The sequence below is a fragment of the Lepisma saccharinum genome, chromosome 2, assembly GCF_977018435.1.
Source record: "Lepisma saccharinum chromosome 2, izLepSacc3.1, whole genome shotgun sequence".
Lineage (NCBI taxonomy): Eukaryota > Metazoa > Arthropoda > Insecta > Zygentoma > Lepismatidae > Lepisma > Lepisma saccharinum.
In genome coordinates, this window is record NC_139230.1 from 142,620,939 (window position 1) to 142,648,539 (window position 27,601).

The following is a 27,601-nucleotide window of genomic DNA, read 5'->3' on the forward strand; positions in this document are numbered from 1 at the left end:
TCCACTTAGTCATTTTACTGTAACTGTTACCTTTTTAATCTGTCCTCACACTAAATTTCAACCCAAAGGATTCATTTCCACTTGCCATAAATATAGAGGAAAAAGCTTTATTTATGGTTTTACTTAATCTCATACATTATACAGTCATGGACACTTCTGGGTTGTAATGAATAAATACACTGACTTTCAATGAAATCGTTACAACCCAGAAGTGTTCATGACTGTACATACATATACATATTGCTTCTGAATTTAGTTACATTATTTAATTTTGAAACTGTCAACATGAGTTGATTGTAATAACTAAAAAGTCATATAATGCCACATGTAACTGTTAGATTGTTGCAGGAAATTTACAAGGAAAAAGTTCTGCATATAACAAAAAAACATTTATATCCATATTGAAAACATATTTAAACAAATGAAACTCAAATAGCAAAACTTTGAGAGGAAGAAAACCTATCTTCATTCCAAGGTTTTGAAAGAATCTCCTACATTACAAACATATATAGATCTTCTGAATTCAGTTACATTAATTTCCCTTGAAATTGTCAATGCACGAATTAATTGTAATGTTGAAAAGCCATGCAATGCCATGTGTAATTAATTATTTTGTTTGATTATTGCAGGAGATATAAGAAAATAGTTTGGCATGTAACAAAAACATTTATATCACTTATTAAAAACATATTTAAACAAATGAAACTGACGTAGCAAAAATTTGAGGAAAAAACCCTTGTTCCATACCAAGGTTTTGCATGAATCTACTACATAAAGGTATACCTTCTGAATTTAGTAACATTAATTTACTATGAAACTGCCAACACATGAATTGATTGTTTTAGTTGAAAAGCCAAATGATGCCACCCATACTTGTTTGATTCTTGCAGGAGATTTATAAGACAAAAATTCTTCATGTAACAAAAAGCATGCATATCAATTATTAAAAAACATATTTTTAAAACAAACAAAACTGATAAAGCAAATGTTTATGTGACAAAGTTCTGCATGTAACAAAAAAACTTTATATCACATATTAAAAAAGTTTTTAAATATAATAAAACAGATTTAAACAAACAAAACTAATGTAGCACCATATGAAATAGTAAACTTTGAGAACGAAAGGAAGAAAAGCTAGTTCCATCTTAAAGTCATATTATTTATGACCTGATGCCCAACTTTTCCATTATTTCAGCACACTGTCCAATTTTATACATGTACAGCTGCCTTACAGTTAATGAATCTTGTTTAGCTTGCATTTTCCACTTTTCCTTAACACCTGCCCCTCCAAGATATTTATTCAAATACGTGAGATATTTACAGGCACGAGACTGGTCCAGAATAACCTTCAAAGAGAAATTACATAATTATTTTCTTTACGACTTGAAACTTTACAAATATAGTGTAGTATCTAAAATAAGGAGAGGAATTGATATAAAAATTTACCAATATTGATAAGTTACTAATACAAAATTTTCTGATACATAGGGGCAATAGTTAAGGTCTTGGCAAGGAAAAGGGTTTTTTGTCTGCGCTTTCCGATTGTTGGTTAACAGAAATGAGCTGCATTTGTGTTCATTAATATTTAGGAATGTATCCATAGCAATAACAGGTGTACACAACAGAAGTAATTGGCTGATAATTAAAATCTTTATTACCACTGTTTTAAATATTTGACACATTATGTTGAACAAAATATTTCTTTATGAATGATTCCTGTGAATTGTATGTATTTGAATCCTGCAAACACCTGGGTTCATTACAAGCATGTTGAGCCCACCTTGACTACCATATTTTTTTTAGCCAATTTCTAGCATAAGCTTTACTTTTAATTTTGGCAATTTTAAGAAAAATAGCAGCAGTAGGTTTTCCTCCTCAAGTTGCTCATCTGCGCAATGCCATGTGGCAACAAAAGTCTACCAACAAGCATGGCAATAAGTATTAAGTGAGATGAAAACTAGACAGTGAGCAAGTACCACACAACTAGTCCAAGTCCAACTGGAAAATCCAGCAGGATTTCTAGCCTTGCGTGATTCAAGCATAAATTAGAGATGGGATAGATACAAGTAAATTGGTATTACATCAGTATCACCTGATATAGGTTTATTGGTAACAATTTCAAATATGTTCGAAATTCCTAATTTGTTATTTATATGAATTCCAAGGTAAAAATCATATAACTATGTAAAATAAATAACTAAATATGAAGTTTCTTTCTCCAAGGCAAAACTTATATCAGTCAGGATTTGTAGATTAATTATGGAGGTAAATGAAGATTTGAATTTTATATCTGATTGGTAAAAAAATCATGTTCATCCCTACTACAAATCATGCCTTGCATGCGAGTTTTAAAAATCCATAAAAAGTGTACACTTTTAGTAACAGAAATTATATTATTCTTAGAATTGTAGGGTCGGGTACCCTATTCTACACCCTCGAATTTTGAATTTTTTTTTCTTTCATTATGAAGGTTATGTGATCCTATTTCTGAATAAAAAAACATTGGAGCGCGGAAAGAAGTATTTACGACTCTACAGCCGTTTGAAGTGGCGATTTTGTCGTTTGCAATAGTTCGGACGTATTTTTAACTATGTTCGCCGCGCTTTCTTTTTTCGATGAATTTAGGGGTGAATTGAGTGCTAATGGAACCTAACCTAACAGGCCTAACCTAACCTTGTGTGAATGGTTTGTGGGGCTATCCGTGGATGGTTTTTGGGGCTACGAGTGAAAGGTTTCCGGGCGTTATCGCACATTTACCAAGGCATTAAAAATTAGCCGGTGTCACCTGCCCCGAACACTATTTCTCACTTTTGTCGCATTGACTCATGAAGAAACAAAAATTAGCCAAATTTAATGCTGAAAGTAAAGCTGAGAAGTTAACTTACCTCTTTTCCCCAAGGCCAGGCATTGCAGGTGGAAGTTGAAACTAAAAGTCGTTAAGTGCAGTCAGTCGTATGCAATAAGTCGTCTTTTTTGTCCTTTTCCACAGAATATTGCCCTACCCCGTCGTTCCATGATAAAAATAAGAAGTCGCAAATTATCCCAGCCCACAAGTCATTCAGAAAACGGCCTACAGTTGCCGAAAAGAAATGTGCACGATGTTCCACAAGATAACGTATTTACACACGCTGAGGATACCGTTCAACAATATGTTGAATGATATTCCTCATCGTGTCTCGTCGCTGTTTTCCATACCTGTCAAACCACATGAACTCATCCAGATATAAGACATAAGAAGAAGAAGAAAATGTTCAGACCTGCGCCTGTGACATGAATCCAAGATTCGCCATGATCAAATCGCTGCAAAACCGTTTCGACGTTACATAAGGAATGTAAATATTGAAAAACGTAAGTTTTATAGCACGTAGATCTTAAAAAATTACTTTCCGCGCTATTTAGAAACATCGTATGTTATAAAGAACTAATTTTCGTAACGATAATATGTGAAATGTGTGAAAATTCGAGGGTGTAGAAAAGGGTACCCGAGCCGAATTGTACACTGTAAAAGCAAAGGAAAAAGTCTACTACCCCTCAACAAAGGACCAATTACTTATCCTCTTTAATCTGCTCAGGACAGTTGGGTAGCTATGTTTACCACCATTGGTATTCAGATTGAGAAGGCTGTTAGCTATATTTACCACCTCCACATGGCAGAAATTAATACACTTTTCATCAAAACTACACAATATATTTCAGTTCTGTCTTTATTTGTTCATTTGAACACATATGAAAGTATGACATACTTGAATTACAAAAGAACATATCCATTGTTACTATTATTAACAAGCACAAAATGAAAATGTCTGTTTTTCCCTCTGGGTATTATGCAATAGATCTTATAAGATGGGCTATAACTCTTAAACCTGAGCTATTGGCTAACATACTTCACTTTTACATGTAATATGAGAACAAAAGAACATGTCCACTATGTACGACAATTAGGCTTCCAGGGAGAAATACTCATATTTGAAGATTTCCCCAAAAATATTACTTTCAAAAATTTTCACTGATTTGAAAATTGTGGGGGACGAGCATCACATGTCCTCAAAGAGTGGTCTTTGTCATGCTTCCCTGCAAATTTAATTCATCCAGTGCCCAAAGGCTTGACACTAGAAGTGATTTTTCCTGATTTTTTTTCCACGTGAGGTGGCAATGCTACTTTTCTTGTGTATCATTATTTTTTCCTCAAGAACTATCAACCTATTTTCAATGAAACTTTGCATGGTTGTAGACATACTACATTTTTCATTTCATTTGGTCTATTCCTGTAACTTTCATTATTGGGAGGTACAGTTCTGTTCACATAAAGTGGCACAGTTGATTGAGTTAAAGTCCAGCTTCAGAGGCGATTGAGTGAAACGGTACACCCAAAGCAAATGCTCAGGAAACACCACCCTGCAGTGTTGTTTGCTACCAAACTTTATAACCACTTGCAGGAAATTTTGTGTGTCGTAGAGCCAAAGAAGAGAGTTGCTTGAACGCTTACACCATAAAAATTAATGCATTGGACTGTGCACTTCTACAATGAAAGGAATGTGAAAGGTGAAAAAAATCGTGAAACAATGTCTTTGAAACATACGCACGCAGTACCGACACCCGTGGTGAAGTGGATATCACAACATGCTATGATGCCAGGTGTCTCGTTCAAATCCCGGCAAGGACATGAGTGTTCTTTGTGAGTGTCCCTTCAGCAGTTTCATCATACCATCACTCATCCTCATTATTGCGATTAGCCAAAAAAGGCAGAAAAACAGAGTAATATAAACCAAATCAATCAATCAAAATTTAAGATCTCTGAATACTAAAATGTAACTAAATGCCTTAATAGCCAGATTTGACACATGTCACATTTTCGTGGCAGGATGTAAAACGAGGAATTCTCGATTTTTGGATCATACTGTGACTCAGGATTTTTTTTGAGATATGTGTTTTGAGTGCTACATGAGCTTTGAGGTATCTTATTAGTAGTTAGTAAAGACTAATTTGATTTTGGGGGAAGGGTTAAATTTCCCTCCAAAAACAAGTATGGCTTTTACATAAGAATATTTTTTCTCTGAAAGTATCAGCAGCAAGTGTGCAATATAGACTAGTCTGTACTGAACAAAATGAGCTAAAATTTGTAACATTAGCATTCATAGCTTTTGAGATATAACATTTTACATTAAAAAAATTGTGTTTTTAGACCCCAGGCTTACAGCGTAATTCGTACCTTTGTAGTTTCAGAGAAATACATTTATATTTAAAACCTTACATTTAAAAAAAAAAAAAATCCCACTGAAAATATGCTCAGTGAAAATCTGCTTTGGCATTTAAGAGTTAAGGATTCATGAAATATTGATTTGTATTGTCATAACTGTAAATGTTTCATTTTCATTGTATTTTCTATCCTTTTAAAGTGCAAAATGCCATGAAGTAATAATTAAAAGGAACATAGAAATAGCACATTCTCATTATTTTACAATTTTATATGCATGAAAAGAGATTAGGATGTAAGGATACATAATCACTTCTTTCACAAAAAAATAAATTTTCAATATTAGTATGTATGCCAAAATTCAAGGTGCCTAACATCAGAATCCACATGATGGAAAATGGAAGCTGAAGAAACTGACTGATATACTGCATTCAATTATAAATTTAAATAATTCAAAAAGCCTTCTCCTGTGCAGGTACATCTCCCTCCACAGTAGAAAGAGAAGTCAGAAGTGTGCCAGGAAATTATTCAAAAGGAGGATTATTGACCTTTTTCTTTTAGGAACCCATTATATTTTTTACCATATTAGTTTGCATTAGTCCATTGTAAAAATGGAAATCAGATTACAGGTAGGTAGGTTGCAACTCACACCATTCCCTTGAGTGTGTTGCTGATAGTGGCTCTGGCAAATCAAGAGTTTTGCAATTTTCACATTTAGCACAACAATTTCTATTAGCTTTTCAGAGTTTCAAGCAACTAACTTTATAAGCCTTCAAACACCATTAGCACAAACACTAACAATACACATGCCTATTATGTAACTGACACCATGCACTCATCTAATTATGGCTAAAAAGAACAACACATTAACCCTCCGCACTAACTGCCGCCTTTTTTGAAATTTTGAATTATTTTCCTTACCATCACAACATCACAATAATGGTCTGGAAAGCACTAGGTAACTCATCTACACTATACCCATGAAAACATAGAGGCGTTCGTGCTTTTTGTGCAGCATTCCTTCAGTTGCATACATGTCTTTGAAGTGACAGGTCCCCCTTTGGCGGCACTCAGTACCGTGCGCGAGAACGTTTCCTATCTTAAATCATAGCATTCCAGCCACCAATGTGCCGGAAATAAGAAGAATGAAATGGTGTTACATGATTCAGAATGGAAATTTTTAGAATGCAAAAACCATTCCATACGAAATGTTAGTTGTCAAAATAACGATATTAAAAAGTGGCAACATTCGGTTCCTTTTATTTGAGTCAATATGGCTTTTTTATGTATATCTCGTAAGAGTAAAAGAAACATATTTAGATTTTAAAATTTTTAAAAATATTTTGTAAGTTTCTTCGAGTTGTATTTTACACATTTGATTGATTTTTCTGCAAGTATTAAGATTTTGATTGAGAATTTTGGAACAAATAGTTCCTTTCTAAGCCCACATAAGTTGTACGATTTCAGTTTGTTTTGAAAAATAAGTTTATTTTTTTTAAAAAATACGTTGAAAATTTTGTGAATGGCGAGTTAATTTTTTAGTTCCTTTATTTTATGGCAAAGTATTAATTATTTCCAGAATAATGTTTTGGTGTATTGGCTTTAAGATTCTAAGCTTGTAATTCTATGAAACACTTTCATTTTTTATTTTATTTCTTTTAATAGATAATAAAAATGTCCGAAATGGACATGATTGCATTTATGTATATTTGGCCTGATTTCCAGTAACTGCTAGTGTAATTCAACATCGATTAGCATCAATAATTCATGAAAATAACCTCGGTTTTCCTAGGGTGGCACATAGTGCCGCACGCGGGACATTCGTGCTAATATGAGGGCGCAGATGACGGAGGGTTAATAAATGTAATGCAAGCAGTTCATAAAATGGAAAAATCTACTTCAGTGTATCTTCGGATGACAGAAAGATAACACTTTTTGGAAAACGATTAACACACTTCCATTTTAGTTACACTGCCATGAATTAAATCTAACACCTGCCTTGTTCAAAGTTCAATCATTTGAAGAAATGTGAAACTCAACAGTAGAACAACCTATTCTTTTCTTTTCTTTTACAGTTTTTGTTTTAAGTCCACTTTATGCACAGATGGGCTCATTGAGACTACACCTACAGTTTCAAGTGGGATCTAGTGAAACAACTGTGTCACACTATGCACTTAATATATCAGTAAAATGTGGGTGATGTAATTTTCAGCAAAACACTCCAAATTGGTAACTTGTACAACAAATGATTTCAAAATGATCTCAAGTTAAAATTCTCAAGATCAGTAAACAAGAGTATGTACAGTTTCAAATATTTGTCACTATTTTGCTTTGAAAATAATTTTCATATTACAAACCCTAGTGGTAGAGTATTTCATACTTACAGATACTTTGACAGGGTCTTGCACAAACCTCCAAAGAATGTCGCAGCAGTTATTGAAGATCGGAGGATGGTTCTTATACTTTGAGATAGTGTAAGTCAATACATGAACCACATAATTGCTTTTCAAGTCACACTTATCATTCTGACACTAGAACAAATAAAGATTCCAGTTTTTTAATTCTTTTCTTTCTTTAGAAAATTTACAATCGTTATACTACATATATATTATAGCTAAGTATGCATTACCTAACACCAGTGACATTGGTAATGGAAACTATCATTCCAATTCAATCAATAATACCACCAATATTTTTTTTCCAGAGTTCCAGGTAGCCTGGGAGGAGGGTCTACAAGATGCCACATAAATCTTTTGCAGTCTAAATATCTTGCAAATTATGAAAAATGTGTATTTTTAATAAATTTATAATACATTGTGTGGCAAAAGTGGATTATTTGATTAAATGACAATGACATAAATATTTTAATATTCTGATCAGCTCATATTGGAACCTATGAATATTTTAAAACAAAACCCTCATAGATTGAAACAACTGTCATGAAGGACTTCTATATTAACATGCATAAACAATGTACTTCATACTTACTGATTTTATTATGGAACATAAGAGCATCCCTTTGTCTTTGTGAGAGAGAAATGGAAATTTCAATCAGAGCAACGCAATGTACTATCAGATTAAAAGTTATGGAGTTTAGACTCTAATTTAAAATGAACTAGTAGACCTACATGAAAATGATTTACATCAAAATTTAGGTAAAAATTAGCACGTTCTGTCACTACCACAATGTCTGTTATACCAAGGAAAATGCAGGCTCTCAGTGTGAGTGGTGTTGTCACGCTTAACACAGATCTTTACTCTGTTGAATAAAAATTTGTGTAAAATCGGTTCTGCAATGTGAATTGATAATGATAGTGGATTTTAAAGACACCTGCAAAGGGCTTCAAAACGAGACCAAGATTATATTAGTGGGACTACCGAATACTAAGGAAAAGTTGTTACACAAAATTCACAAGAACTTATTTTGCCCAATTTAAAAAATCTGAAAATTAAAAAATGTATTTTAAACATTTCTACCTGCACTGCATTAAAATTTCATCATGACCAGATCACAAGTTTTTTATTTATAAAACTTCAAAGGGAGCAGTTGTTTCAAAAGCACAAAAAAACGGCACATTTTTATTCTCACAATGATAAAAAATCAAAGGCATACTTTAAAAAAAAAAATGTTAACATGGCTTAACACAGAACTGAATAGGCTAAATTCTGATGTAACTCATTTTTACATAGGTCTACTGGTTACAGTGAAAGAGGGGAAGTAAACAGATGGAAAGAGGAAGGGGGTGGGAGGGAGGGGAGGAGGGAAGGAGGGAGAGAGAGAGAGAGAGAGAGAGAGAGAGAGGGGAGCAAGAGAGAGAGAGAGAGAGAGAGATCTTCTGTCTTTCTCTCTCTTCCTGTACTTTTTAATTAGAGTCCAAACTCGGGTATCTATAATTTTTAATCTGATAGTAGGCAGTAGTGGTGATTCGGAGCCAAAACTGAGGGGAGGGCAAGGACAGTTTACTTTCTCTTGGTAGACAAGGCTTAGCATTGAGATGCCACAGTGCAGAGGCAAAAAGTAGCAAAAATGGAAGGGGGGGGTTCCGCAATGAACCCCCTAATCGCTGCCATTGTATGTATTGATAAGACACATTTTTCTGTACTTATGTGTTACAGTAGTGGTTTATTAATAATGTGTTTGTTTGGTTAAAAAAATTACATTATTCAAGTGTTGAACCAGATAATCAAAAGATGAAGTGAGTAATTACAAAACAATTTATCTTTTCTTAGTCATTTTGAAAAGGTTATGGACAACCACCTACACAATCCATCACACATAAATTCACAGAAAAATAATTAATAACAACTTCCGTACACAAATGAACAATGTGTGGGCATTTTCTAGATATAACCAGGCATTTTCTAGATATAATCAAAGTGTTTGATGCTGTCAACCATGAACTTCTTATGAGTACACTTAACTGGACCAATATGGGATTTCAGTAGCAGTAATAAAAAAATCTTTGAATCATATCAACCTGCAACAAGACTCTCTTCCGACGCATCAATGTTGGGTACTTCATGGACCCACTGCTGTTGTACAGTCACGGACACTGCCGGGTTGTAACGATTCCATTGAAAATCAATGCATTCATTACAACCCGGCAGTGTCTGTGACTGTACAGCATAAAGGTTCCCATCAACAGCATGGCCATCTGGTATGAGTTCCCAGAACAATGGACCATCGATATTCCACCATATGCACAACATGACATTCTTTTCAAACCATCACTTTTGAACAAGCGGCATTGTTTTTTGCCATGGCCACAACCACTACTTACCACTGGCAGAATAACGTAGAAAGATCCACTTTTTGTCACCTGTGACAATTTGATGCCAAAACCTGTTGTCCCGTGGATTTTGAAGCAATTATTAATGGATTGAGACTCGTCGTTCATTATGAAGTGGTGTCAACTCATGTGAAACAAATCAAGGCCATCAAGAGACAAAACCCATTTGGTGAAGAGAGTGAACTACAGTGCTTTGGGACAATCCAACCCATTGTGTCAGTTGCCACGTACTGACGCTTGCATCGGCTGTCACGTGCTGTAGTAGGGAACCAGTTTCCCACATTGGGGCTTGTCTTCCACACTCATGTCCCCAGATGATAATTGCTTGAACCATTTCTGTGCATCCTAATTTTCACTGTGCCCTCATCTTCCACTACACAAATTCCCTCACAGCACTCGCAGCTTTCACCCTTTCTTTCCAATAATGTCACAACAAGATACGTACGGGTAATTTGTTGACCTCTATGATGGACCACCGTAATTGCACTGTGCCTGTGTGAATGTATGTACCAGTTGGCATGCATGTCATGTGCCCATTGTGAGGTGCTCGCTTGGCTTCACAGGCTTTTTCTCCGGCTTCACTGTTTCCCATGTCAAAATACGAATGAACTTTTGACTCAAACTGGTATTTGAATGACTTTACTCAAAACTGTAAGGCAGTAAAAGAAGCAAGTCTGCTGATGTCACGAGTGTTCTAATCTCAGGATTGTTGCTTATCCATTTGCATTTTCTGTGAGCCATGTATCTAGATATAAATATGTGACCATTTCATATACCATAGTAGGCTAAGTATGAATTGGATGTGGAATAAAGATGACCCTCGTTGGTATATTTTAGGTTTGAAAGAAGTTGACAGATGTACAGTTCAGCCCCCCCCCCCCAAATTCCTTTCGGATGCTAAAGATATTTTATTTATTGATTACCTTCACAAGGGTACAATAATAACTGGACAACACTATTCCAATCTCTTAAACTGACTCTTCTTCTATGGCGCTCCGGTCCGTATTCAGTCCATGGCCTCTCCAATCTTCCTCTTCCATCCCGTCCTATCCAAGGCTGCTCTCTTCCAGTTCCTAGTTCTAAGCAGTTGTACTGCATCTGCTCCAACCGCTTCTTCCCATCTGTTTCTGGGTCTCTCCACTGATCTTCTCTATCCAAAACTTCCTTGCATCACCTTCTTGGGGATTCGGCTGTCATCCATCCTGATTATGTGTCTTGCCCACTCTAACCTTTTAGCTCTTATGTAAGCTGAGATGGGTACATCTTTGTAAAGTTCAAGTAATTCCTGATTGCCTTTTATTCTCCAAATATCTTTCACTTGTATTGGCCCATATATTTTCCTCGGTATTTTCCGTTCAAACAAATCAACCATTTCAGCTGCACTCTGATTAAATGCCAACGTTTCACTCCCATATATAATTATGCAGGAATTAGGGTTTCATACAATGTAACTTTGGCTCTATGGTTTACTCAATGGTAGTAATGAGAAGTATGCTTTATTGGCTCTTTGTAATCTATTTCTTACTTCTATCATCTCTTCATTTTTGTCTGTGATGAATACTCCTAGATAAGGAAAACTTCATACCACTTCCAATTCATGTTTTCATGTTCTCTAATCTTTATATGATTTTCCTTTGACTTTGCTTTCTTTGTTTGGACTAATTTTTTTGTTTTATTTGTGTTAATTTGTAATGCAATTTCCTTCCCTTTCTCATCTAGTGTTTCCACTACTTCTTTAATTGATCTTATTGATCTTTCAATGATATTGATGTCATCTGCATATCCAACTATTTGGGTCAGCTTATATTCTAATGTTCTTCTTGTATCTATCATTAGTTTCCTTATCACATATTCCAGAGACAGATTGAACAGGAGTGGTGCCAAGCCATCTCTTTGTTTGAGACCTTGTTTAACTGAAAAGCTCTCTCCCATATTTGCTTGTATCTTCACATGTGCTTTGGTGTTCTGCATCATCATTTCTAACTAAATAACTAACTCTCTAGCCTTCTTAAACCCGAAGGTTCATGGCTGCAGCAACAGAGGCCTTCCATTTGTACCTATACTGAGCAAGATCTATATATATATATATCTAATTATTGCAGTTCATTTTATCACCTTTCTTAAACACAGGAACATTTCTACCAATCAAATTAAATCTATAGGTACTCTGAATGTACTCAATAAGTTTCCAATTTCAGTTCTATCCATGTAGTCATATGCTTATTTAAAATCGACAAAGACTTGTGTTATTTCTATGTTCTCCTCCCAACACTTCTCCAGTGTCTGACTGTGTGTATTTGATCTATTGTAGACTTGCCTTTTCTGAAACTGGCTCGGTACTCTCCTAATGCTTCTTCTGCATATGGTTGTAGTCTTTCCCTAAGCATGCTTGTCAATATCTTGTATGCTACACAAAGCAACGATATTCCCCTGTAATTTTCACACATTTGTTTATCCTCTTTCATGAATATGGGGCAAATTATATTCTTTTTCCACTCATCTGGTATATGTTCTAGGCTCCAGACTTTGCATAGGAGTAAGTGTAGGGATTCTAACAACTTCTTCCCTCCATATTTCCATATTTCTGCTGGTATCCTGTCTTTCCCTGCTGCTTCGTTATTTTTTAGGTTTGGAATAGCTTTTCGAATTTCTGCTAGTGTGGGTGGATCTTCTGATTCTTCTGACTCTTCTTGCCTACTTGGTCTCATTTCTTGGTCCTTATTTTGGGGTTATGTTGTTCAGTAACTGTTCAAAATATTCAGCCCATCTATTTAATATTTGCCTTTCATTCCCCAGTAGTTTTCCCTCTTTATCTTTGCAGATTTTTTTTTTTTGTTTGAGTTGCTGTTTTAAGTCCACTTTATGCACAGTAAGGCTAATCGGGACTGGACCTACAGTTTAAAGTGGGATCCGAACCACTTGTGCCTCCACCAGGTACAAGGCAATGGCGCTACCACTGTGCTATGGGGGAGGCCCGCAGATGTTTCTTCTTGGTTTAAATCCTTCCCTTATATTCTTTATTTCCTTCTATGCTATGTATGTATTTCTTTGATTAACCCTTAGTACGCCGCTCGGTCTGACAAAAGTAAGCATAGTGTCGCCGAGGCTTTGAGCGGGAAATTTGAATTTGTATACATAATGGAGAAAAATCGTAATAACTCTGGCACTATGGGACCAATCTACTTCAGATAACTTTTGTTTTGCAGGCAATACATCGGTGCATGCAACCATGTAAAATTTGGATGCCCCAACCATGAGGGGGTTTACGGGCAGGGGCTGCATCCCCCGAATTTCAATGAAAAAAACATAAAAATGTGAAGTTTGCCCCCTCTTCTCCAGCTACTTTGGGGAGAAAACCGGAACTTTTGCTTTTTTTTTTTCAAAGAATGGACCTTCCGCAACAGAATGAAACTTGATTCATGATCGTGGGTGCAATACAATTTGAATAATAAGGCAAAACGTAAAACTCTAGCGAATTTTAGCCAATTTTGCATATTATTCATAAAATTGTTATAACTGACACTATGGGACCAATCTACTTCGGATAACTTTTGTTTTGCGGGCAGAACATCAGTGCATGCAACCATGTAAAATTTGGATGCCCCAACCATGGGGGGGGGGGGGTTACGGACCGGGGCTGCATCCCCCAAATTTCAATGAAAAAATCATAAAAATATGGAGTTTGCCCCCTCTTCTCCAGCTACTTTGGGGAGAAAACCCGAACTTTTGCTTTTTTCGTTCGCACTTGCATCTTGTGTAGCTACTGTGAGTCTATTTCTCCCTTTTGACTCGGCTCTTTGTGGAAATATGTCCGGAAGGAAACGATTGTGCGTTAGGGAAATCGATGAGCTGTTATATGATACGAAGTGTTTATGGTGAGGCGTTTGTTAGTCCTAACAGAGGAGGGAAGGGAGCCTTTGCAATCGTTTATTTTGTCTATACTTCTGGATAGACACATGCTTTAGACTCATGCTTCTGGCCTCTGGCTATCGTCAAGCTTCATTGCATTTCTAACATAGAGGCAACAACACCAAACCTCATCCAATCCCCTCTCTCCTTGCCCTACCCCCCCACCACTACTTCAGCTGGATCAACAGGTCTAAACACAAAGAAGAATGTGTGCCTTATCAGTACTAAATCACAGCGTTGGAAGCTTGGAGGAAAACAGCATCGTAAATACCAAGCATTTATTGTGTCTGTCAACTGACGAGCGAACACGTGTTTGGGTGAGCCCAAACACGTGACAAGGAGGGGGGGGATTTGGAATTTTCGAAACACGATTGCAAAACATGTTCCGAACGAACTGTCAGTGTTTCAACCTCAATATACAAATATAAGTGTGGCAAACCCTCGATAATTGTATCTAAAGCTGTTTGTAACATATGTGTTACAGCGGCTACAAGGGACATACTTTTTTTGTAACATATGTGTTACGGCGGCGAACTAAGGGTTAAAGTCTTAATTGATATTATTTATTTTCTCTGTTACATGTTTTCTTTTCTGCCTATGACATAAGTTGTACACACTTTTTCCTAGCTCTTCCAGATTTTGTTTCTTTGCTCTTGTTGGTCTAATTTGATTTTATTTTATTCCATATTTCTTCCACTTCTTCCGTTACTTGCATGTTGGTTGTGCCTACTTGTTCTAGTTTGTGCGCTAATTCTTTCTTAAACCTCTTACTATGTATATTTTCTGTCAGTTTCTTAATATCGTACTTCTGATTCGTTTCTGTTTTGTTTCTTTGTGATTTTGTTATTCATCCTCTGAAGACTACTTTGACTTGGTAATAGCCTGTTCCGCAACTGGTCCCTCTGTATGATCGTACATTTATAATGCTTGTTGCTCTCCTTCAATCTATCAAAACATGGTCTATTTGATTGTTGGTTCTTCCATCACATGATCTCCATTGTTTTCTGGAGAACATTGTGGATGCTATTATCATATTTTTACTAATTGCCAGGTAAATGAGTCTTTGGCCAATTTTTTTAGAATATCTATGTAAACTGTGCTTTCCAATTGTTTCGTTATAAATTTCCTCTTTGCCTATTTGTGCGTTCAGGTCGCCCATTATCATCTTTGCATCGCTGGATGGCACACTGTCTATTGTCTTTTCTAGTTTATCATAGAAGTCATCTTTTCTTAATTCTTCTTTTCTTCTGTAGGTGCAGAGACATTTATGAAGGTTACATTAAAGAATTTAGTTCTCATTCTTATTTTACATATTCTCTCATCTAAAGGCATAAAATCAATTATGCTCTCTTTCATTCTTCTCTTTACTGCTTCTTTATTTCCTTTCTTTTTGCCACTGCTGTATATAACATGTGTCTTTGTTTCCCATATATCATTATCTGTCCAGCTTGTTTCCTGTAGGGCAGCTATCTGTATGTTATATTTAATCAGTTGGTCCGTGACTATTTTCAGGGCCCCTGGTTTGAGAAGTGTTCTGATGTTCCATGTACCATCTCAATGTCCATATCCTTTCGCCTTGGTTGTCTTAATTTATCTTCATCCTTTCGAGGCTCTGATTGTGGTTTCGTAACTGTTGGAATTTTTCAGGGATGAGTTGTCTGCACAGCGCCCAACCCCCAACCTTGGGGACCAGGATTTTCTTTCAGGGTTTACTCCCTTAGCCTTTGAAGTTCCCCTTCTCCACAAGGCAGTGGTTTCCCTCTTCTCCCAGGAGGGTGGGATGCCTCTTTCATCTCTGCCATTCCGAAGGTTTCCTTCTCCGCCACAGATGCCATTGAGGTCTTCACCGTATCCCTGGTAAGGGGCCAGATGGACCAAGGTTTTTTAAAGAGGTTTCCTCCTCTAGGTTCCTCCGCCTCCTCAGCCATTGAGATGACCATCCATCTTCTTCCGCCTTTGGAGCCGTTGACTGTTAGGTTGCTTCTTAGTCTGGCTCTTTACCCACTAGCCTGCCCCGCATGGGAGACCCTGCAAAGTAGCTATGCTACCGCCGGTATAGCCTAGAGGATCATCAGAGCACGCAAGCCCTACCACCAACTACAAGGTCCTGCAACCACTAGGTGGGGCTTAAACTGACTAGATTAAAAAAAAAAAAAAAAAAAAAAAAAAAAGAAGAGAAATGACCTGCTTTGCAGAACAGAAAATCAATTTTCATCACTACAATGCACTTGTCTATAAAAATATTTTGGCAAAGGAAAAATTAAGGGATATGAACCATGAATTGTTGGAACATACACACTATTTCCCAGATGTGGGTTCCTCAGACTTCTATGTCTTCCTAAAACTTAAAATCTTCATCACTTGTCAGAATTTTTAATCAAATCAATTGATTGATTTGGTGTTTTAAGTCCACTTTATGCACAGTAAGGCTAATCGGGACTGGACCTACAGTTTAAAGTGGAATCCGAACCACTTGTGCCTCCACCGGGTATCGAACCCAGGACCCCTTGATTACAAGGCAGTGACGCTACCACTGCGCCATCGGGGAGGCCCTTTAATCAAATCAAAAGACAATTGCAGCTGTAGAGCAGTATTTTGCACACTTTACAGAAAACCACTTCAGGGACAGTCTAATGGAATTGGAACACCAATGGAATAAATGTATTGATCTTAAGAGAGAGATTATGTTGAAAAATAAAAATAATTTTGAAATTATAAATTTGTTTTCTATTGTTAGGCTGATAACTTTTCAGATCACCCTTGTATATATATTCTGCTATCAACTGCATGTATCAATATAACAATTCCAAGATATTTTTTTTTTAAAGTTAAATGAAAGCTTATAAATGAAATAAAATCAAATCAGATACAATATACACTGCTTTGGTCTTACTCACACGTGTCATCTTCTTAGCTCAAATAAAACTCCTCCTTTTTCTCCTGCATGACATTTTTCTGATGTACTATTCTAATCATATTAACCTATAGTGGAAGAGAGCCTCTCCTGTGTTTTAGCCTTTTGTGGGTGAGCACTTTCTAGGCAGGCACTTCTCAAAACTTGCAGAGAAATGTGAAAAAAATTGTAGCTCGAGAGCTAAAGTCATTTTTTCTTTAGAATGATAAGGTTTTTAGCAGAGGAGAAATTTACACATTGGACCTCTCAATAATGGAATTTAAAGGAAGAAGAATATAAAAAAAAAATGTTATTTGGCACACTCCTGCAACTACCACAAAGAGACCAAAGTGAATTTTGAAAATTTAGCAGCAGCACATTCCCACAACTATGCAAAGTTGTGTTGAAAATGGGCTGACACTTGGGAAAACAAATAAAAACAATGTATAAGGATAGCAGGGTGACTAAAATTCCATAAAATGAAATTCCCTGACTTGTACCTGCTGCTTTAGTGCGTAAGCTCCCTACCACTGTGCTTAGGAATAGCTACATAAATTGCTCTACATTAAGTAATCTCTTGGTACAAAATGGAACTTACCATCCAAACACTACATTCTGTTTCATTCCATTTCTGCATATTCAGTAGAGTTCCCGTGCACAGTGTCAAAGCCTCCAAACATGGCTGAGACTGGTTACCACGTTCAACTACACTATACATGACTTTCAAGCCACCCGATTCTTCAATTAGTTTTGAGAACTTGGGTGACACGCTACTGGCAACATCTGGAAAATAGAACAAAAATAATTTGAATGGAAATGAAGTGGAATCCTAATTGTTGTGGTGAATTATGCATTATAGAGTAGGGTACACAGAATTATCTGTTATAAATTCAAAAACATATAGTGTGCTAAAGTTGCTTCTTGCTCCTAAATGTCTGCAGAATAAAAATCAGGAATTTTATTCAATTTTCACCATGCCTCATTGGAATTAAAGTTTTACTTTTTGATTTATGTGGTTGAAATTGTACTTGACTGATTCAAATTCAACACATATAATTAAATTCACAGGAAAATATGAATAAATTAGCTTTCTGATAATCTACCAGTTTTCAGAAAGTTGGAGGGGAGTTGAAGGCAGGAACCAGGCCAGCCTGGAAACACTTGACATAAGACTGGGCTCATCTTCTGAAATTTCTGTCTCACTACTCCTGTTCCACTTTTGCTGGACATGAAAGCCTGTTTGCAGGATGCCTTGGAAATGGTACAAGTAACTCAATTTCTGATGCACTGAGTGACATCTCATGTCATTTCAAGCCATGGATATTTTCCCCTGACATTTGACTAAGTTTTCTGCTTCCCATAGTGTCCTGCAAATTCAGAATTGTGAAGTGACATGAGATCTCAAACTCACTGATGCCCATGTCTTGACTGTTTCCTTCTCAATGTGCTTCCATCCTTCTAACCTTTTGCCTAAAACTTCTTCATCATCAACCTAGCAATTTTCGCTTTACATTTCCTATTCCCAAAGAATTGCTCTTCCTTCAGTTGCTTCAGTACATGAGATAACAAACTGTCTCTAGTTTGTTCTGAAATAAGTTTTATGTAGCCTGTCAGGATAGAGTACTTCAGAATTTCCATTCTCCTTTAAAGCAAAATGGAACAATAACACATTGTTCTTTTCATCTGCAGAAATGGAAATTTTTTCAGGGAAATTTGCATTCCCTTACTATTCCCTTCATCTGTGATCTCTTTATCTTTATCAAGTTTGCAAGTACATAATGCACTAATGTTTGGCATCTCTTGAACTTCGAGATCATTAGAATTCATTAATTTGCCTGTATCCTTGTTCATAGACTTCCTAGGGCCTCCCCGATGGTGCAGTGGTAGCGTCGTCACCTTGTAGTTAAGGGGTCCCGGGTTCGATACCCGGTGGAGGCTCATAGTGGTTTGGATCCCACTTTAAACTGTAGGTCCAGTCTCGATTGTGAATTTTTTTCCAGTCAACTTGTGAATGTGGGTTAATTTCTTGCTCTCTGATTGGCTGTTGGAAAGTTATGGTGCTCTGATTGTGAGAATATCTTATTTCCTATTTTCAGCGCAAATTTGCTGCTTTCTAATCTAATCTAACCTAACCTAACGTACAGCGCAAATAAGATATTCTCACAATCAGAGCACCGCAACTTTCCAACAGCCAATCATAGAGCAAGTAATGAACCCGCATTCACAAGTTGACTGGAAAAAGAAAAAGCACGTCCCGATTAGCCTTCCTGTGCATAAAGTGGGCTTAAAACACCAAATCAATCAATCAATCATAGACTTCCTGCCAGTAGTGGCTTCTGCCTATTCATACACACCCAAATAAATCTGTAATGCAATTATTTTTTATTATATTTATTCACTGAACATAACTCCTTCAAAACATCAAATGTTCCCACACTGCTTCACCTGCCATTTGCATTGCTTCATCAGTGCCTGCAGTTCTCCTGTATAAACAGCCCATTCGCAACAGTTGGGAAGACTAAAAGTCTGTCTGAGGATAGCAAATTTGGCACATTCAATAAGAATATGCCAAACACTTAAAACAGCGTTACAAACACGACACATTGGAGGGTCCAGCCCTGGTAAGAATAACTTCTTCTCGATGAGAGGGACAGGACGAGGAGCACCATGCACCTGTGGTGGGCTTAATAGCATGGAACTTGTTGCCCATCTCCGCGTCCCACTTGGCCTGCCAAATGTCAAGAAGGTAACAACAAAACACATTCTGCAGGTTGATAGCTGGCAGCAAGTGGACAAGAATGTCGCCGTCTGCATCAGCAGACTTGGCGGCAGCATCAGCTGCTCCATTCCCCTTTATGCCCACGTGACTAGGGACCCAGCAGAAGTGGACATCAGCACTGGCAGATAAAGACACAAGCTGTCAGAATATGTGCTGCACTACTGGATGCTGGGAATTCGGCAAATGCAGAGTCTGCAAAAGGTTGTTCGAGTCACTGCAGATAAGGACATTTTTCAGGCCATTGACATCAGCAAATACGTCAGCAAAATCCAGTGTCTTGAGGACGGCGTGCAACTCTTCCGTCTAGACGGAGGAGGCAGGATGTAGTGAATAACTGGAACTTTGAAAGTCTAGGACGAAAGTGCAACTGACTGATTCGACTGTCTTGGACCCATCCGTATAAAATACGTTAAAATTGGGGTGTTTTGCGCGAAGCTCTAAAAACCACTGCTGGTATATAACCATTGGTGTTACTGCCTTTGGAAGAGCAGTCAGAGAAAAATCGATAGAAGGTGCAGGAAACTTCCAGCTTGGGAGAGGTGGAATGAGTGGAGAAACGCCAGGAAGATCACTGTCAACTTCTAGTGTTGACAGAATCTCATCTGCACACACACCGAATGGTCGAGTTGCACAAGGATGTAACTGGTACAGAGCCAGCCTTCTCTCATCGGAGACTGTAATTAGAATGAGCAGCTGTCTCTGCAGAAACAGCGATGGCTCAGATGTCTTGACATACAAACTTTTGACGGGACTGGTGCGGAAAGCACTGGTACATACCCGGATACCAGCAAGATGAACAGTGTCGAGAATTCGAAGGAAAATGAGGCCCAGAAACCAGGCCTTATGAAGTACAGGAAGATTTCCCCATGTACAGGTCAGGGTCAAGATGGCATGTACGCTGACGACAAAAGTGGACGCACACGGATTTCTCAGATAAGAAGGTGAAACCAGTTTGATAGGATCACTCAAGCAAACAGTTCATCATCAGTTGGAACTGACGAGAAGCTGAAGGGAGATTCCGTTAGCAACGAAAAATGGTTAGGTCATCCATATATACAGGCACGGGCATGCTTAATGCGGAAATGCTCGAGGTTTGTGGCACTGTGGTTCCTGTTGAATCAATCTAAGGCACAATTGCGGTCCTTGATTGCTGCACTGATCTCCGCAGTCCACCATGGGACTGGGCATCGCTTCGCAGGCTCACTGGGATGTGGAATATAGGCATGTGCTGCATCAAGGACTCATGACACGAAGATATCTAGGGCGTCGATTACGACAGAGTCGATGCAAGATCGATTTCAAGGTCCACTGCATGCTCGAACACACCCCAGTCAGCTCGACTGAGATGCCAATGAGGGAGCTGTTCACGTAAGTGTTGAAAATGTTCAGAAGTGAGAAAGAGAGGGAAGTGATCACTCCCACAGAGATCAGTGTGAATGCTCCAAGAGGTGGTAGGAGCAAGGCTGGGACTGCAAAAGGACAAGTGCAATGCAGAGCATGTGATTGAGGACGGACTGAAATTTGACAATTTGACCCTGGGGCTCTGTATAAATGGAGCCCCACAAACGAAGGTAAGAATTAAAATCACCAAAAAGAACCACAGGAGATAGGAAGTTGTTCGAATACAGAAAGGAGGCCCTCAAGAGAGAATCAATCGCTCCTCCCTTGTGATATATACACAACACACAGATATTGGCTGTGGTAGATGAACTCCCATGGCAACAGCTTAGAGGGAGGTGGTGAGAAAGAGTGGATGGAATCTCGAATACCGATTGCTACACCACCATGTGCACGATTACTCTCAGGAAGCTTGTCGGTGCGGTAAAGCATGTATCCGTTGAGAATCACTGATTCATTTGGGCAAAAATGTGTCTCTTGGAGACAAATGATGGTAGGGTCAAATTCGGATAATAAAATTTGCAGTTCCTCGAGATGCATGGGGAAACTGTTAAGGTTCCATTGGAGACAAAGAGGCCATGATGTAAGGTTTAGTGTGGCCTTCTAAGGCATACTCTATTTGATATCCCTGTTACCTTTGTAAATTCCTCATCCACGGTGTTGTCCTCTATCATGTCCTCAGGCATGGACACAGAGGGGGATGGGGATGGGGGAGTGGTGATGGGTGCTTTCAGTGTCCACCGGGCAGCTTTCAGCTGCGCTTTAAGTCTCAGAGTGGTGGATGCCACCCTGACTGGAGAGCTAGTCAACTTGAGAAAGTATTCTTTGGTATAATCCTGTTTGAACTTCTTATCTGTGGAGCGTGTAGTGGTTTGCTGGGTGAGCTACTTCAGGAAGCGGTGTGGTCTGAGTTGACATGTCACTTGTTTGAACGCCAATACTGAGACGGGCAAGAACATTAGAAGCAGCTGTAGAGAATGGCACAGGTAAAGTAGTGCATACACTTTCATGGAGACATCGTTTTGCTTCACCAGTAGAGATTTTCTCTGTGATGACCAACTCTCAGATCTTCTTTTCCTCTTGGAAAGTGGGGCAGCCATGATGCCAGACTGGGTGCTCGCCTTTGCAGTTAACACATGTATGAGCATAGCTCTGTCCCATGCTCGGGGCTCACTGCATTTGCCACATATGGCAGTAGTGGCCTTGCAGGAAGACTGTGTGTGCCCAAAGTGCTGACATTTGAAGCACGGCATCGGATTCGGGATGTAAGGTGGGACATCAAGTCTTTAATAACCAGCCTGTACCTTATCTGGGAGAGTGGTTGTATTAAAGGTGAGAATGAGTGAAGCAGTAGGTACAAGTTCTCCAGACTTTCGAGTCTTTATTCGCTGAACTGCGGTCACATATTGATCTGATAGCTCTTCAAGGATTTCCTCTTCAGTGGAGTTCTACAGATCCCAGTGGTGAATGGAACATTTACAACTATTCAGTTGACGCTGATGTTCAACCTGAACAGGAAAGGCGCCCAATGTTCTAAGCTTAAGAAGGTTGTTAGTCAGGCGATCTGTACTTGTCTGGATGAGGAGGCTTCCATTATGCAGTTTTTTGATGTCACGGACATCACTTCCAGTGGCAAAGTCCACTTGCTTTTTGAACAGGAACAGTGATAGGCCTTTTAATGTTTTAGCTCCAATTTTCTTTGTGTTGGTAGATTCATCCTTACTGTCTGTCTTTATGACAATGCTAATTACAAGGTAACATGGCACTGACGTGACGTTACTTGTCTTTTCCAATAATCTTGTCAGGCTCAAAGGCCTCCAACATTTTGGGGGTTTTCCACTGTTAGAAAGTGATTTTGTTCCCATAAACATATGATTTTTAAAGGAGGGTCCATAAATTGTCGCTTCAACATGCCCTCTATACCGAGGAAGGCCTACCCCAAAAAATGAAGGCTACACAAGGGCCAAGCCTAAATCCCTGCAGCCATGTTCGCAACTGCAACTACTCCTACAGCCAAACTGTCCCATCAGCACGTGCAACAAACACCTTGGGATAGGGTTTCTTTCTCGAGCTTGTCTCCTCTAGCGGGACCCTTAGTTATAGGGAGGTCAACGGGATGGAGATGAATGCATGTTAGTTGATGCTGTTTGCCACAGAACTTACAAGCAGTCTGCTAGGGGGCTCTTCTGGCTTGAAACATTGGGGACTTCAGTTGCACAGCATTTCATGCATTATCATCACCAGACATGTGTCAGAATGTAGTGTTGCAACCCATTCCATTCGAGACTGTATGAGGGAGTCGAGGAAAGCCATACATCATTGCAAATTGAGGGATTTTCTTTAGAAAAGGGAAATTCCTATCTTGCCCTATTTTGTGCATGATAGGGGCATAAACATCCTCGAGTGCTTTGGTGTCCTGTCTTGAACGAGAAAGGGGAGAAGGAAGAGGAGAGGAGAAAAACGGAGAGAAAAGTGCTGTTTTAAACAAAGTCTTGCATTGTAAATTCGGCCAAGGTAAAATGCCCTTGTAGCCCTGCCGTAGCATGGATGTGGCAATCAGTTGCATCATCAAAAGCTCGTGGCTCTTTCAGTGCCAATCATCATGAAGGAGAAAACTGTACGCAGCAAAGCAGAGACTTAATATTAGACGTTTTTGATTTTTTTTTTACAATGATGCAAACAAACAAACTACAAAGCATGCAGTGACTGCAGTAATAATAGCTACTAATAAAAGTAGATACAGCAGAAAAATTCATAAGTAGGGCAGTGTGGACTGAGTGAGCACTGTTATTTTTTATATTTATTATTTTCTTGATTTTGCTTGATTTTGTTGGTTTGGTCAGTTGGTCATGAGAAATAAACAACTCCAATTACAACTAATTTTCTGTGTGGTAAATGGCTTCTTTGTTTGGTCTGTATAAATGTTGTTATTATCCTTGTTTACTATTACCAGTGGAGAGAGGGAGGGAATTTTGTATGAACTATTTTGCAAATCGACAATAATGTTGATATAATAGAAATGTTTTTAGTGATCTTGTCAGGTTATCAAATAATGAGGGCCGGTTTTTCAATATATGGTCAACTTTTTGGTCAGCCAGCCACCAGTCTTAACCAATGCTGGGTTTTTCAATGTGAAAATAACCAAAGGCTCACTGACCGTTAGTTGGGCATGTAACAATTGTGAGTTGGCAATGCTTGCCTGAGATATTTCATCACACTGCCATCTAGATGCCAAAATTCAAATCAAATTTCACATGGTGTGAAAAGGTAGAACTACAATATGGCACATGTGGTTGTTGAAATTCATTGTTTACATTGCAAATACAGAACCTAATGGTCTATGTATTGTTTACTACAAAGAAATACATACCGTATTTATGCGTGTATAATGCACACCCTGTTTTTTGATAGGGAAAAGTGACAAGAAACAATTATATCTCATATATAATGTGCAGTACAGGGTGTCCGGCTTAGACCTTTAACATTACAAAACAGTATAACTTTAGTTACATTAAACTTCAAATTAAACTTATTGTTTGTATGGGACTGGCAACTGTGGCCATTTGCGAGAATCACCAGTACTTCGAGTTGACGTGACACGGATGCGCGTGTAATGCATAAATTCCAAGATGGCGGAGTGGACGGTTCAGCAGAAAGTGTTCTGCGTTCTTTCACTGGCAGAAAACAAATCTGTGAAGCTTGTTCAATGTGCTTTTCGGCGTGAATTCAATCTTCAACGTGACGACAATGTTCCTTCCTATTTGAGTATTGCTATGTGGGATAAACAACTAAGAGAAACTGGAAGTGTTGTGTCGGTGCGCGGGAAGTACGCGAAGCGGAAGGTATTAGAGGAAAACATTGAAGTGATTTGCACTGCATTCACAAGAAGCCCAAGAAAATCAATAAGACCTTCAAGTTTAGAGCTCAACATTCCTCGGTCTACTATCCATGATGTTGTGCACAAAAGGTTACGTCTACGGGCGTACAAGATCCAGTTAGATCAAGGAAATTATCCTGATGATAAAGCTAAAAGACAGACGTCTTCGGGCAAAATGTTAACCGAAATTGACAACAGCAATGCTTTTCTGGACAAGGTGTGCTTTTCTGATGAAGCTGTATTCCACACGTGTGGCAAAGTTAACAAGCAAAATTGCCGTATTTGGAGATGTGACAATCCTCATAAGTTTCGTGAAATTATGAGAGACTCGCCAAAAGTTAATGTGTTGTGTGGGTTAATGAAAGATAAGATAATAGGCCCGTTCTTCTTTGCTGAAGAAACAGTGAGAGGAACGAATTATTTAGACATGCTTCAGCATTACACTGTGCCTCATATGCCTCCAGAAACCATTTTCCAACAAGACGGAGCCCCGGCACATTTTGCTATCATTGTACGAGAATTTCTCGATGAGCATTTTCCCACAAGATGGATAGGAAGAGGATCTAAACCACTTGCTTGGCCTCAGCGCTCTTTCTCTTTCCCCCCTAGACTCTTTCTTTTGGGGTTCATCAAGGACCAAGTCTACAGTATGCCCGTCGAGAACTTGGAAGATCTGCGTAACAGAATTCGTCAGGTGATTAACAATGTGACCCCTCAAATGCTAGTGAATACCTGGACGGAATTGGAATATCGGTTCGACATCTGCCGTGTCACAAGGGGGGCTCATATTGAGGTTGTGTGAAGTGCTGGTGCTGGGACAAAAAAATGCATGAGTTTTTCTACCAAAATGTAAATTTTGGTAATAAAATTGGGTTTCTCTGAAAATTATGCTCTTTTGTAATGTTAAAGGTCTAAGCCGGACACCCTGTATAATCAAGTTTCAAGAAATGGCTTAGTTAGTTGTTAGGTCGTAAAGCTGTTATTATGCTGATCAAGAGTGAATGACATCATACCTATTCAATGAATCACTTGATTGATTTAGTTTATTTTACTTCATGTTTTGAGCCGCTAATTTGTGAAGATGGGGATGAGTGATGAAATTGATGAATGGACATTCACACACAACCAAGCCTGAGTGGGATTCGAAACCCGGGACCCTTGGTGTCGCAGCGCAATGTGCTAATCACTCGGCCACAGGGTCTGGCTCAATGAATCACATGTTGCTATGTGGACCACGAGGAGAAGAATATCACTTGTGTATGCCATGAGTTACCAACCCACACCACTTCCCACCTCTCCCTCCACTGTGTTTAGCATCCCAAAGCTTACACCCTCTAACCACCTTATTTATTCTGTAATAGTATACAGCGAGATCAAAGTTATGTTATGGATTTGCAGTGCTCAGGAAATTATTTTCTATTATTTCTTGCCCAACAAATACCGCTGATACGCATCCCATGTGACAGGAGTTGCATTCTCAAATTCTGCCAGAATGGCACTGCTTTCGTTGGTGTCACAGAACATTACATTACAAAGTAAAAAATCATGGGAAATGGCCTTCAAACTTTTATATGAGGTTTTGCTCATTCCTTTTTTACTTTTTCTAAAAAAAATATTTTTTGTGACTAACATAACATTTCGTTCACTGCGAGATTGCATAGGTTCGAATCTGGCTCTGGTCAGAGTTTATTCAGCCTATGTATAGGGCCGGTGGCAACCCACCATCTTGAGGAAATTGGGAAGCTTCGAATGAGTAAGCGTAATCCAGTCCCGGAAACCTACAACGGCTGGGGATATGTCGGGCTAAGCCCCCAACTATTCCAATACTGGTTTCAGATCTCCATGCTTAGAGGTGATGAAGGAAAGTGTGGGAGGGAGACCGGCAGTCGGTAGGTAAGCCAAGGCCCTTCAGGGCTGTTGCACAAAGGATTAAACATAACATTATATGAGGTACATTCAGGACCCTCAAATTAGCAGTTAGCAGCACAAGATTTCTTCCATTAAAGCATTTACACACTCTATATATATAATATTATTTGGCCAGTAATACATTTTAATTATTATTTTCTTTTTCCTTATCTTTTCTTTCATCAAAAATATCATAAAAATCAATGTTCCTTCATTTTTTAATCAAGTTATTTCTACCACATTTCACATTAGTGTCACTATCTTGAATGGAATACTGTTGCCATATTCCCAAACTACAGGATTTAAGCTTTACAACGATATATAACGGGATAGTGTTACAAAATCATGGATTGACCTTGTACGGTTTCATGTAGGCTGTCCATATTATTCTGTGCATAATACACACCACAGTTATTGGGAGCAAAAATTTTGGAAAAAAGTGCACATTATACATGAGTAAATACGGTATAAGGGGAAAACAATTACCACACATTTGGCTTTCTTCTTAAAACAGATAGACTTCACAAAACACAATATGGTAATATGTAGTATAAATAATTATTATTTTCCTTACAGAATGAAAGAGACGATATCCAATACAAATAACTTCTATCTAGCTATGCAATAAGAAAAATAAGTGACATTTTGCATGTATATTTTGACTGAAAGTTTATTCCTGGTTTGCACACTTCTTTTTCTCCCCTGGAGAATGTCACATCACAGAGAAATTAAATATTTTCATTGAACGTTTGTAATTTGTAGGTTACTTTTACATAGTATCTCTACCTGACAATATTAAAATGTATTATTTTTTAATTTTAAATATGTATCTTATGATCACGCAAAATAAAAC

The 27,601-nt window shown here is 38.2% G+C and overlaps 1 protein-coding gene across 1 annotated transcript in view; it reads right to left on the minus strand.

Moving 5' to 3' along the window:
• Positions 1 to 1,160: 1,160 nt before the first annotated feature.
• The window catches only part of LOC145983677 (uncharacterized), a 71,247-nt gene continuing 44,806 nt past the window's right edge, over positions 1,161 to 27,601 (minus strand). The window contains exons 8-10 of the mRNA XM_083116735.1: positions 17,385 to 17,569; positions 7,579 to 7,725; positions 1,161 to 1,346 (exon numbers count right to left, since the gene is read on the minus strand). Of these exons, the coding sequence (XP_082972861.1) occupies positions 1,161 to 1,346; positions 7,579 to 7,725; positions 17,385 to 17,569 (518 nt within the window). The remainder of the gene's footprint in view (positions 1,347 to 7,578; positions 7,726 to 17,384; positions 17,570 to 27,601) is intronic.